Genomic DNA, 13,231 nt, shown 5'->3' with positions numbered 1-13,231 from the left:
CGACTCCCCAGGTTTGCAACTCTCCAACTCCACTACACAGGGGTCTCCTCAATCTGTACCCCAAGTACCCCAAGTTACCCTTTCATCCCTTGAAATTTATCTTCCATTAAGGTGCATAGTGTTTTTCACAACTTCTCTGTCTAGCTATAGACTGTAAATTTCCCCTCTGCTGAGTCCTGTGTCTGGCTGACTGTGTAGGGCTCAGGGAAAAAAAAAAAAAGGCAATTCCTTTATTTAAGAATCTTGACATTTATTAGCATAGTAAAACTCTTAAGATGAAATTGCAGTTTTCCAGACAGTAATTTCATTGGCAGGACAACTTACAAGGAATTTATTCTAAGGCCAGGTAACACCTAAACTCTGAGACGTGCAGAAAGTGCAGGCTCCAAATAAAAGGAAAGAAATGCGTTAGGCATGGAAGACTCAGCTGTTGTCTCTCACATACTAATTAGGGGTGACGGGAACTACAGCTCGGGGAGTCAGGCTCTCAGCCCACCTTGGTCTGTTTTCAAAGCTGCTTTGGAACAAGAAGGTTCTTCATCTTAGTTTCTTCTGACACCTTCAGAATCATCACATCGTATTCCCCAAATGCGTCTCTGCGAAGCGTGGAACTGTTTTGCTGTTAAAGCGGTTGTGGCTGGCAGTACCTTCCTTTGACAGAGCCTTCGTGTTTATCATTTAGCTGAGCTGCCGAAAAGCCTGGTGATGGCCTTACAGACAACTCTCTGGTTGGTCATACCGAGCTTTGGTGAGGTCAAATGACATGCGTACCGTCACACAGTTGGTAAGTCACAGCCAAAACTGTAATTCGGTTCCTCTGAGTCTAACAGAAAGAAGGTAATTTTAATCATCATCATCATCGTCAGTTAGGTTTGAAGCACTTTACAGTTGCAAAAGCAAGTTCCCTCCATCACTTCCCTGTATCCATTCAGGGGCCCCGTGAGACAGCTGGGCAGGAAGGAGGCCGTGGAGTCCAGATGCAAACTTGATGTTACCAAACACGTTTCCACGACGGGGCCTTCCCCTGGCTTCCCCAGAAGGCCCAGCCTGCAGCACATGTTCTTTCAGGGGGAGCAGGAGCGAGAGAAAGGGGAGTGAAGCAGACAAGGAGGACAAGCACCCCGGAGGGTGTGGCACTGCTCCAGCCGCTGCTTGGTTTCATCGGGACTAGTTGCTCCGTCTTGCAGGACTGTCTTCTAAGAGGCCAGGCTTTTCGGCACTGCCTCTCAGAACAGCCCCTCCAGGAGGAGGAAGGGACGAGAGCTGATCTATCAGCCTGTCTCCCGGGGATCAACGGTTCCCTACGTGGGCAGTTAACTTCCCGGCTCTCCTGGGTTGCACGGTGTCTCCATGCCTCTGCAGCAGCAGAAGAGAGGCCCGTCGCTCCACGCGTGGCAGGGCACCAACAGCTGAAGCTCACGTGAAGCTGACCAACACGTGGGGAAGAACAGAGCCCACGTAGAACTGGTTTCAGTGGTGGTGACTGGCGCGAAACAAGTGTCCAAGGTGATCCAAGGAACAGGTGAGGCAAGGGGTGAAGTAGAACATAAAGAGATGTTTCATACACCCACGTGAGGGGACCAGTTGGCTGATGCCCAATCGTCCTTTTACTCCCACCAAATACAACGCTGCCAGCGTCATAAAGCAAGTCAGCTTCAGGGTGGGACTTGCACCCACATCTGCTTGATTCTAGAGCCTGTAATAGCTCCATCATCACATGCTGTCTCCCTGTACGTCCACAAATGCGTGCTGTGCGGAGGCACAGACACCACCACTGAGAGCGACCAAGGAGGCACCGGGAGAGTCTAACATGAAGAACAGACCCAGAGTAAATGGGCAGCGAATCAAAACCAAAAGGACTAAGAGGGCAGAGGCAATCATGTGCGTAACCTGCATGCAGAGGGCCACATCCTGGAGAACAAAGGCCCTATCAGATGTCCACAAACCATTCTTGGGTCTATAATTCCCGCTGGGTCTTAGGCACATCTGTAGGAATGCATGAAACCACTGCCTCAGTGCTGCAGAACCAGGGCCAAGCTCTGATTCCAAGACAGAGGAGGGACGGCAGAAGAAGAGGTGAAGGCAGGGCAGGATCAGTCGTCTGTTCTGTGAGCTGCGGCTCAGAAGCCTTAAGTGGTTCCAGTGATAACAGCAATGAGAGGGATAATGAGCATCATTAACAACGCAGCATCTGTGTCTTCCACGCAAGTCCTTTACAGTATTTCTTCTCTAATCTCCACGCCTTGATAAGCAGTGGCAAATAGAAAATAACTTGCTAGAAATCATTGCTGATGGGTGTTGGAAAACTTTCAGAAGAAGTGTATTCATTCAACAAACGTTTGTTGACTGTCTACCGTATGTTAAATTCAGAGTTCGGCACTGGAAGTATTTGGACTATTAAAATATGATCCTTGTACTCTAGGAACTCAGTTTAGTGCAGCTGTGACAAAAAGGCTTCATCTTCTGAGGTCCTATCTAAATTTTTTCAGGAAAGAGTTGCATCAGCTATTAGCAATTTCTGTCCTGGGCACTGGGTTAGGAACCACCAGCACGTACACTGTGTATTTCATATCCCTCGAAATATACGAACCTACTTGTCTCTCTGGGTAGTGGTGGGTCTTCCAGAAGGCCATAAGGATTTGAGCTGGGAAGTTCTTGAGTTCAAAAAAAGGATGCCCAAAGGAGTCCCATTGCTAAGGAGGGAAAAAAATCATTCAAACAACAGATGGTAGTCTGGGGGGCTGTTTCTCTGTCCACAGGGTTCCTGCAGCAACTCTCCCCCTGAAACAGTGATAATTTCCTCCTAAAAGGAAAAAAAAGAAAAAAGAAAATTCACTTATAATCAGAAAAAGGAAATAAATATCCACCAGAAAGAGAACAGTTCAAGATAGAAAGACTAAGAATATATATATCTGCCTCCTCCTCATTCAGATTTCTAGAAATGACAGGAAAATTTTTTTTTTGCTTTTAAAAAGAAACAAATCCATAAAAGTATGGAGAGATAAGAAGGAAGCTGCCGGGGGAGGATACAGCTCAAGTGGTAGAGTGCATGCTTAACATGCATGAGGTCCTAGGTTCAACCCTCAGTGTTTCCTCTAAGAATAAATCAGTAAGTTAACCTAATTACCTTTCCCCACCGAAAAAATTTAAAAAAGGAAGGCCACCAATAAAGCCAAGCTGTTGATGAATACCTGAAAACCAGAAGCAACACAGGATGAGACTGTGAGAGGAGTAGCGTGGGACAGGGTGAGAGCATCAGGGGGACAGACAGGTTGGGGAGCCCTGAATAGCAGGGGTCTCTGGCTCAGGCAGGTCAGGAAGTGAGGAGAGAGACACGCGGTTCCCTGGGAGACCAAAGAGATGCAAAAAGTTCTGACACTTCCATGCCCAAAAGGTGAGCTACTATAACACAACAGGAAGAGATTGGATTTGGGAAACAGGTACTGTATCCACTGATGAATAAACAGGAATTTCAAAGTTCAAAGATTCTTTCAAAGCCCCAAATTTCTAAACATTTAAGGAAAGTCATAATCGTAAAAGAAAGATTCCAAACTCAACAACAGAAATGACTCCCAAGAAAATATCAAGTTTATTAAACAAACAGAAAGAGCCTTTAAGAGATATGTATTAATCTCCTCAGTGGAATAAGAAGATAAATCATCCATGAAACAGGAATGGACTATTATATAGACTTAACTCTATGATTCAGCAATCCCACTCCTGGGCACATATCCGGAGGAAACTCTAATTTGAAATGATACCTGCACCCCAATGTTCATAGCAGCACTATTTATAATAGCCAAGACATGGAAGCAACCTAAATGTCCATCGACAGATGACTGGATAAAGAAGTTGTGGTGTATTTATACAATGGAATACTACTCAGCAATAATAATAATAATAATAATAATAATAATAATAAAAATAATGCCATTTGCAGCAAATTGGATGGACTTGGAGATCATCATGCTAAGTGAAGTAAGCCAGAAAGAGAAAGAAAAATACCATACGATATCTTTTATACCTAAAAAATTATACAAATGAACATACTTCAAAAACAGAAACAGACTCACAATCTGGGATTAGCAGATACAAACTACTATATATAAAACAGATAAACCACAACGTCCTACTGTATAGCACAGGGAACTATATTCAATATCCTGCAATAGCCTATATGGGAAAAGACTATAAAAAAGGAATATATAGATATACATGTATAACTGAATCACTGTGCTGTACACCAGAAATTAACACGTTGTAAACTGACAATACATCAATTAAAAATTTTTTTTAATTAGCCTCAAAACTAAAAAAAAAAAGGACTATTATAAAATAAAAGAATCCATTTAAAAATCTTGGAAATGAAAGGGATGCCCATTTAAGTTAAAAAAAATTTTGTCCCTTGATCAACAGTATCACTTGTCTCAGCCCAGACCTACTCAATCAAATACTAGGTGATCCTGATACATGTTAAAGTTTGGGGACTCCTGGAATAGTGGTCCTGGAGAGTCGGTTTATACTAAAGTTCTCCATCACTAGCTTGAATGCAATTCTGCCTGTTAAGTTTGAAAATGTATGAACGTTGGAAATGGGACACTAAAATAATGAAACCCAACATTTATACCTGGAGTTAAGTACACCAGTGACCAAGCCCGTGAATTATAAAGAAATGATGTGATTTATACAGCTGGTGTAGTTCAAAGTTATTGCACATTTACTTGATTGTCTGCTATGTATGTTTGCAGGATTATTTATAAACTTTGTATACGCTTAAACATTTTATGAAACTACATTTTTTATAAGTATGCAAGCTTGCAAGGTGAAAATAAAACTTGTTTGCCTGATAGTTGATGAATGTAGCATTTATACTGGCATTCAGTGAGTTTTCATCTTTTATTAATGATTTTTATGGTAGACATATAAGCTATCTTGGGGAAACTGGCTCATCTTTATCCTAAGGGGGAGCTTTAGGGAAAGAGTGACTTAATTTTGCTATTTAATGAAAATCTGTGGCCTTTTAATAGTAGGCTAACATTCACAGTACTATAGGATAGGTCAGTGGCACTCCACTCTCTTCCTTGCTACCAGCAGCCCATTCATTTTTTTTATGACAAAATAATTACCAGTGTTTAGATAAAGGAATCAGAACTGAGCATGAAATATTGGGCTTGGAGTTTAGTTCCGGGACTTAATTAAAAAGTAATCCCACTAAAAATTGACCAAAAAACAAAAAAGAATTTCAACAGAAGACCTTGAAGAGCAGAATGGACATAACTAAAGAGCCATTTAGTCATCAGAAGAATTGACACATCAATAAGAAAGACACAGCTAAGCAGAAAAATGGACAAAGGATATGAACAGACAATTCACAGAAGAAATCCAAGTGGCCATTAAACATGAAAAGACCCTCAGCCTCAGTGGTAATCAGAGGAATGCAAGCTAAACAACAGTGAGATACAGTGTCTGCCCAGCTGATGGGGAAAAAATTAACATGACTGACAATCCCCAGTGCTGGCAGCCATGTGGGGAACAGCCTCAGACAGTTCTGGAAGAAGCGTGAGATGGCTCTGCATTTTTGGAGGGCAATCTGGCAGATCTTTCCAAAATAAAATGTGCCTAGTCTTCCATCCAGCAATTCCAGCATGAGGGATCCATCCCAGGGACAGATTGTGCATGTGCCCAGAGTGACACAAAAGAGCAAGTCTCTGCAGCACCGTCTGTGATCATGCAAACCTGGCAGCTACGTAAGTGACCAGCAAAAGGAGGATGGAGAACGAAACTGTTAATACACATCCATACCAAGGATGCGCTGCCTGCATGGACGTGACAAGATTTCACAGCCGTATTTCACTAACAGCCAGCATGTCCTGATAACTTACAAATGTCAGGTATATTGTTTTAGCACCTTACACAGTGATGGCTCATTGAGCCCTTCCAGGGACCCTAAGAGGAGAGTGCTATTATTAAGCCTATCTTTAGGAGGAAACTAAGGTCCCAAATTTGAGTAGTTACCCAAAAGTCACACACAATAATGAAGTTTGGATTTAAAACTTGGTAGCCTCATTTCAGGCAGCATGCTTTCAAAAATACATTCTATAATATAGTAAGCACGTTAAAAAAAAAATGAAACTGCTGAGCTCTTGGTAAAGGATGATCCAATTTGTGTGAAAAGTAACAAAACTGTGTACATAAATTTTGTTATGTGCATAACAAAAAAACTTATGCACATAAATTTCTACATTAAAGCCCGGGAAATACCTGGATAGGTATATGGCAGATTAATCATTCAAAGTGGAGGATTTAAAAAAAAAGGGGGGGTGAAATGAACAAGACTTTCACTTTGTATTGTATTTGATTTTCCTTAGAATGTAATCATAAATTAATTGTGTAATTAAAATTTTAATTTATAAAAGCTGGCCACCAGATCTCCACAAGGGCATAAATGAGATCTCTTTTTAGTGTTAGAAACTAAGTTGGCAGGCTCAAACCCTAGATTTGGGAGAGGATAAAGATCTTCAAAGACATCTAGTCTAGCCTTCCTAAGCAGGAATCTGTCCATAGCATCTCTGAGAGTTGGATGTTTACCCTTGAATACTCCCAGGGACAAGGAGATCATCACCACTCAAAGCAGCTTATATTGGACAGAGAAAGCACACAATGTGGTTTAGAGGAAAAAGCACAAGCTTCAGAGGCAGGCAGCTTGAGGCTCAGCTCCTGCACCTCGCTGGTTCCAGCCATGAAAGCTTAGACAAACCTCCTGACCATGGTTTCCTGATCTGTGAAATGGGACTAATACACCCCTCCCAGGGCCACGTGAAGCTCCAGTGAGGACGTGGAGCAGCACGCCCAGCGCCTGACACAGACGGTGCCCGCATCCACACGCCCCTCCCTCCTCTTCCCTGTAGTTGTTAGAAGGCTATTCCCGATGCAAGTAAAAATCCGCCTTGATGCTGGTTAGCCCTGTTTTCTGGGCAGCACTCTCCTTCCAGTGTCTAGATATTTGTAAATGGGCGATTTTCCATTAAAAAAAAAAAAAAGCATTACAAATCCAAGCATCTCTATTTTAGCACAAGCCCAGTGAGAAGGTCAAGTAATTCTGTGAACATTAGCTCAGGTAGATGGGGGATCTCAAGCTGCCACAACTGTGTCTCCCGGAATTCCCAGGTCCCTCCCTTCTGGGACACCGAGTTCCACCCTTGGCTTTCTCCCAGCTACTACTGATGCCAACAGCCACATTAACACAAGCGATGTTTCTTTCCATATACACTGTTTGGAAGGCAACGTCCTTCTCAATGCAAGATCCATGGCAGGGGAACAAACAACAAAGAGTTCTGGGAAATATGAACGTGCACACCACTTCACAGTTACAGGGCACCACTGTGTATACTTCTTCATTTAAGACTCAGAAGATGTGAGCTCTGTATTATTTACATCGCTTGCCCAGTTAGGAAACAAAAGCTCAGTGAGACTAAGGAACCTGTCTGAGGTCACACACCTACTAAGTGGTGAAGCTGTAGTTGGGACGAGAGGCATTATAACTGTACTGGAAAAGCTTCTCTGTGGGGGGAGGGTGTAGCTCAAGTGGTGGAGCGCATGCGTAGCATGCAGGAGGTCCTGGGTGCAATCCCCAGCACCTCCTCTAAAAATAAATAAACCTAGTCACCCACCCCCCAAGATAAAAAATAATTAAGTAATACAATCATAAATAAATATTTTTTTAAAAAAAGGAAAAGAAAGAAAAGCTTCTCTAACCACGAGGCTGCCTACTAAGCTTCAGCTGACTCTACGAAGCTGGCCTGCCTCAGATTTCCTCAAGAAGGACAGGACATCCTGGGAAGAGGGGGAGACATTGGCTTGGACAGAAGACGGCTCAGCCAGCTGCTACCTGTTGACAGCAGTGGGGGCTCAGGTACTCAAGGTGAGCAGAAGCCTGGGGACCAGGGCTGGAGGTGCCTGCACAAGTAGAGGGCCGGCCAGAGAAGAGCAGTGGCCCAGAGCGTGGTCTAGACACCCTCTGGTCTCTTCTACCCAGTTGGTCTAGATCCCTGTGACCCTAAGGACCTTCTGGGGCTGCCTGCTCACTCTGCATCCCCACCTCCTAGAATGCCTGCAGCCTGGCTCTCCCTGCAGCCCAACTTCCTACCAGCTTCATCCCCACGACCAGCACCCCGAAGACGGATACCTTGTGGAAATCAATGAGATCTGTCAGCGTTGCGTGGCGATTGGGGTCCACTCCCAGGAAGCTGTAGAAATCCCCAGAGGCATCCACCAGAAAATGCTTGAACCCTTTCTGTAGGCGGTAGGAGAGGGTGTAACCCCAGATTTTCTCACTGACTCGGACCAGAAATGCACCTTCAGTCATATTCTCAAGGAGATCTTCTGCATCTTCTCGGCTAATAATTCCTGGTTTAGAAAAGAAAAAAAAAATTAGTTACTGCTGCAACCCTTCCCCGCCAGCCACCCTCCCCAGCTCACCCTGCCCCTCAGCCTCAGGCCAAAGGTCCAGAGGAGGGAGGGGCCTCAGGAGCTGTCCAGCACTTGCTTCATTCCACTGATGGGACATCTTGGCCCAGAGCAACCAGCTGTGAGCCTGGGGGGCAGAGTTTCTACTAGGACCCCAGTTAAGCATGCTTTCCTCCAAATTAAGCCACATTAATTTGGATTAATTGAGTAAGCAAAGAATTAGCAATAAGCTGGAATTATATTATCTATCGATTATAAATGCTAGTCAACAAGCATTGCCCTGTGGAGAGACTTAAGAATCCTGCCTTAATGACGAGGCCAGAATGACTTACAGTTACTGCCCTCGTTATCTTTCTGGTACCCGAGAGTGAGCACCTGAAAACTATTTCCTCCTAAGAAGTAAAGAGACTTCCTCCAGCTACCTGGGAACACGAGGCAAACAGTTTCTTTATCGGGCACATAATTAAGCTCCACTGCAGCTCAAAGAACAAAATGTTCTCGGGTCCTACAGTCCTATACAATGTGGCTTCAGCACAGTATGAGAGTCAGGTCTGGCCTCCCAGGTGTTTGTATGTCAGTGTCAACCCCCAAAAGGCTCATAAGGAGCCGCTGTCCTCTGGGGAGTGCCAGAGGGATGATGTGTCTGGTGGATCAGGGTCTGGAGGGCAGGGTGGTGGGAAGAGGAGGAGCAATCAGGAGACCTAGACTCCCTGCCCAACCCCGCCCTCACCACCTGCCTCTGGGACCTTCAGCCAAGCCTTCAACTTTCCCAGTGTCTTTTGACATTTAAATGACAATCTTAACCTATCAACTTCAAGGGCACATTATGACTTTTAAGTGAGGGCAAGAATTTAAAATCATTTCATAAACTGAGAAGAGCTGTGGAAATGTTGGCTACGGCTCTCATCTGTTATTTGGCAAGAGGTGACCTGCAGCACAAATCCTCCTACACACCTGCCTGTGTACTGTCTACACACACCCCCAGTGGGATTATATACATACACACGTGTACATCACTGCTGGCCACACCACAGAAGGCAGACGGCAGCTGGGCTGCTCATCGCCGTGACTCTGAAGGCACCGCACACTGTGACTTCTCCCCCACTGCACCCCCAGTGCCATTGCCACAATTACCTGTAGGAACATCCCTTCCCATGTCTCTCCTGCTTAACAGGAGGTGTGGCAGGATTTCCTCGTGCCCAAAGCAGAGAACATAGAAACAACCACATTGTCACCAGTCCCCCTTTTAAAGACAGCCAACAAACGGGGGCCACCTCTTTCCTCCTTGCCCAGGACTTACCAAGAGGCAATCAAGCCTGTCACCCCCTCTCCAACCAGGCTGGATAAGCAGAAAATCAGGGAGAGAGAAGGAGAAAGGAGTGGGAAACACTTCCACACGGGGCACCCGAAGAATCACACATACGTCCCACGCAGGAGGATGCAAACTGGGTGGCCTTGGTGGCTTCAGCCAGAGAAGCAGGGACAGCCAAAAGAGGACCGACTATAAGGACACGCCCAGGATTTGTCAAAAGACTCAGCACTGTCCCTCCCCCACCTCCCTGCCCCTGTACCAGAGGATCTAGACCTTAAAGGTGGCTGGGACAGGGTGGTAAGTAACAGGAGACAGAGGCTGAGCCAAGAGCTCCGAGGAAGAAGGACCAGAAGATGTCACCTCTGTCTCAACTCCAAGTACCTCAAGCTGAAGCCCAGTGTAGACTGGGGGTTGGAGAGGAGGGGAGTGTTACAATGGGTGGGAGACTGAACAGTCAAACTTGAATATGACTTGACTTCCTAATATGCAAAAGTGACCAGTAACACCAAAATGACAACGCCATGTCTTTCCATCATCTAAAGCCCTTGAATGGCTGACCTCCGGCAGAGTCCGGGCTCAGGGACAATGGACACCAGGCTCTGAACCTTGCCTCCACCCTACCCCTGCCCCGTCTCTAGACTTATTCACTCGAGCACTCATGCATCCGCTCCCAGCTGCTCACCCCAGTGAAGGAAGCCTCACCCTCATTCCCATCCCGCTTTGTCCCAGCTGACCCTGAATCCTCACTGAAGGATTTCTTTTTCCTCCTGGGAATCATAGGCTGCTGGTCGTCCACAGTCTACCTCTGTGCAGGTTAGAAAAAGATGTCCCTCTGGCTGGATGAACTGGGAAAGGGTGCCTCTCTGGGCCCAAATGGCTGAGCTTCTATTTCTGCATTTCAGTCCCTCCTCTTGCAAACTAGCCTCCTTGGCTTCCCTTTATTCAGTGTACAACCTGCTCGACCCTATCACATAATCATTTTGATCCCAGGAGGCTACTGGGACATCCCACTTTGGGGCTTTCATAACATCCTGCCCAGACTCTACTGTACGTTAGTAAACGGGCTGGGAACAACTCAAGGCTGGGGCCTGTGGTGGCCGCGGGGGTGTTCTGCTCAGCCTCCCTTGGCCAGACCCTGCTTCGAGGAGCAGCATCGTGAGCTGACAGCCTCCAGCTGCTGCCCCTTCGGAACCCACCCTGAGGCATGCTCCCCTGGCACTGCCTCCAGGACAGGGGGTACCATGTGCCTGACTCAGGACAAGGGGCACTGTGACTGAGCACGAGGGTACCAGAGCCGCCGCGTCCCCCAGCGTGGGGCTCCTCTAGTGAGCGGTCTTTGCTCGGGGCTTCCCGTCAGCCTGACCGAGATGTTCTCTGAGCTGTGCTTCCATTTCAGGCTCTTCCTCCCAATTGTCTGTCCTTCCTTCCCTCTGTCCCCTCACAGGTGTCAGACCTGCACCATGTCCAGAAGACCCTCCCCTCCTGTCCTGCTCCTTCCCTCCCTTCTCCTGCACAGGAATTTCCTCCAGTAAATCTCTTGGGACTTTTACTCCTGGAAGACCTGAACAGACGAGGACACTTCATCTTTGAAGTCTAAGTGCCTGGGAGGCTGGGAGGCTTGTTTGGAACAGTAATCATACACATGAACTAAAATTTCAGCTCAGGGACTTGATCAATAGGTGGCCTTGGGCAGGCTACTTGAGCCCCTCTGAAACCCAGTTCAGTGATCTCATCTATTAAGTGGTGCTGATATTAGCACCTACCTCATAAGGCTGTTGGAGAATTCATTACATTAATGCATGAGTGTGCTTATCACAGCGCCTGAGAACGTAATGGCTAGTCCAGTGTAACCCATTTGCCCTGAATACACTAAGTACACCACACGTGTGCTAGTGCTGGATGTTACCTTGTACTGGGAGCGGCAATGGTCACAGTACCGCCAGGCTGTGCAGCCCATACCAGGCACATCCATCCTCAGAGGCGGCTGAGGGTGACGCCCTCTGAAGAAGACACTTGGGTCCCTGGGCCCTAGCCTGGGCCATTCCTGGAAGACTCCCCAAGTATCTCAAACAGTAAGGATCAGTGAACTCTGCCTCCTCTTTGACACCTACCTAGGAATCAGAATTTTAATTCAACCCGAGACCAAAGGTAATACAGCAAAGACATTTTACAGAAAACCTGACCCCCCAAGAGAATTAGTTGGCTGCTGGGGGCTGCTTGGGAGGAGAAGCTGCTATGTTTTCCTGCCCCATTCACTCTGCTCTCCATCCCTCTCTCCCCTGGATCACGGTTAAGCCAAGTGTACTGGGAATCAGCATTAATCACACCCCATCCCATCCCACCACACCCCTGCCTCTTTGAAATACTCTGCAATCTCCAGGCTGAGGGAAGGTGGGGGGTAGCTCCCCTCACCACTTCTGGCTGCAGAGTGAGCACACTGTCAGGACTGTGGAAACTTTCTACGTCTGCTAACGAGCAGGATCTTCAGCTGAGGGATGTGGCCCGACCAGACGACGTTCCAGGGTGGTGGCTCTGGAACGATTATTGGAGAATGCAGCGACCGACTCTTTCTGAGCCAGTTCTCATGCTCAGACAAAAGGAAACATCGTTTTTCCTGTAGTTTCCAGGAATATTTCCTCTCCTTCCTTTCTTTCTTCCTTTTTCCTTCCTCCCTTCAATAAATATTTATCAAGAACTCTCTAAGAGCCAGGCCCCATGCTGGGCACCTGGGAGTCAGCATTGAATGAGAAATAATTTCTGCCTTCCACAATCTCTGATTCTGGACCAAAATCAAGATTGGCAGCAATTTTTTTTTAAAGTTGGGGGTGGGAAGGACTCACTGTAACCAGTAGTGACCAAGGCCATGTTGGGTATGGACTCAGAGGGGCACCCCACCCAACTCTGGAGCCCAGGGATGGAAGGGCCAGTTAGACTGAGAACAGAAAGGCTAAAACAGAGGGGCAAGAAACGGAGGGCAATTTGCTAAAGGAATGAGCACATGATTCTCTGTGGCAGGAGGGAGGGAGCCGGGCAGTGACGAGATGTGTTTAAGTAGACGGGGTCAGGCCCCAGAGCACCCTCCATACCACTGAAATGATTACGGACTTAATCCTGAGGGCACTGGGGAGCTACCCATCTTTCCTAAGCAGAGGAAGAATGTGAGAACATTCAAGGGTGTGGAAAATGGATTGAAGGGCGTGGACTAGAGGAATCCAAGCCAGGGCTTTCAGCTGAGTGAGGGCTTCCTTGCCTAAGGTTTGCTTCACAGCTATGTTTCCACAGTTATAGTGCTGGTACCCAGCTCCCAGGCCACCAGTCTTCCAGAAAGGGCTTCCATTTTGAGGCAGAAAGGCAGAAGGACAAACCAAGGGTCTCACGAGAAGGCTTACATCAAAGCCAGCACAGGGCACTACCCGGGGACTCTGGCCCTCCTATCATTTAGGCTTCCTGACA

The 13,231-nt window shown here is 46.6% G+C and overlaps 1 protein-coding gene across 1 annotated transcript in view; it reads right to left on the bottom strand.

Annotated features, from left to right (window-relative positions):
- Positions 1–229: 229 nt before the first annotated feature.
- The window catches only part of SH2D4B (SH2 domain containing 4B), an 83,213-nt gene continuing 70,211 nt past the window's right edge, over positions 230–13,231 (bottom strand). The window contains exons 7-8 of the mRNA XM_014555334.2: positions 8,186–8,406; positions 230–2,803 (exon numbers count right to left, since the gene is read on the bottom strand). Coding sequence (XP_014410820.2) covers positions 2,711–2,803; positions 8,186–8,406 — 314 coding nt within the window. The 3' untranslated portion in view covers positions 230–2,710. The remainder of the gene's footprint in view (positions 2,804–8,185; positions 8,407–13,231) is intronic.

The sequence above is a fragment of the Camelus ferus genome, chromosome 11 (genome assembly GCF_009834535.1).
Source record: "Camelus ferus isolate YT-003-E chromosome 11, BCGSAC_Cfer_1.0, whole genome shotgun sequence".
Taxonomy (NCBI): domain Eukaryota; kingdom Metazoa; phylum Chordata; class Mammalia; order Artiodactyla; family Camelidae; genus Camelus; species Camelus ferus.
This window is presented reverse-complemented; position numbering and strand designations above follow the sequence as displayed.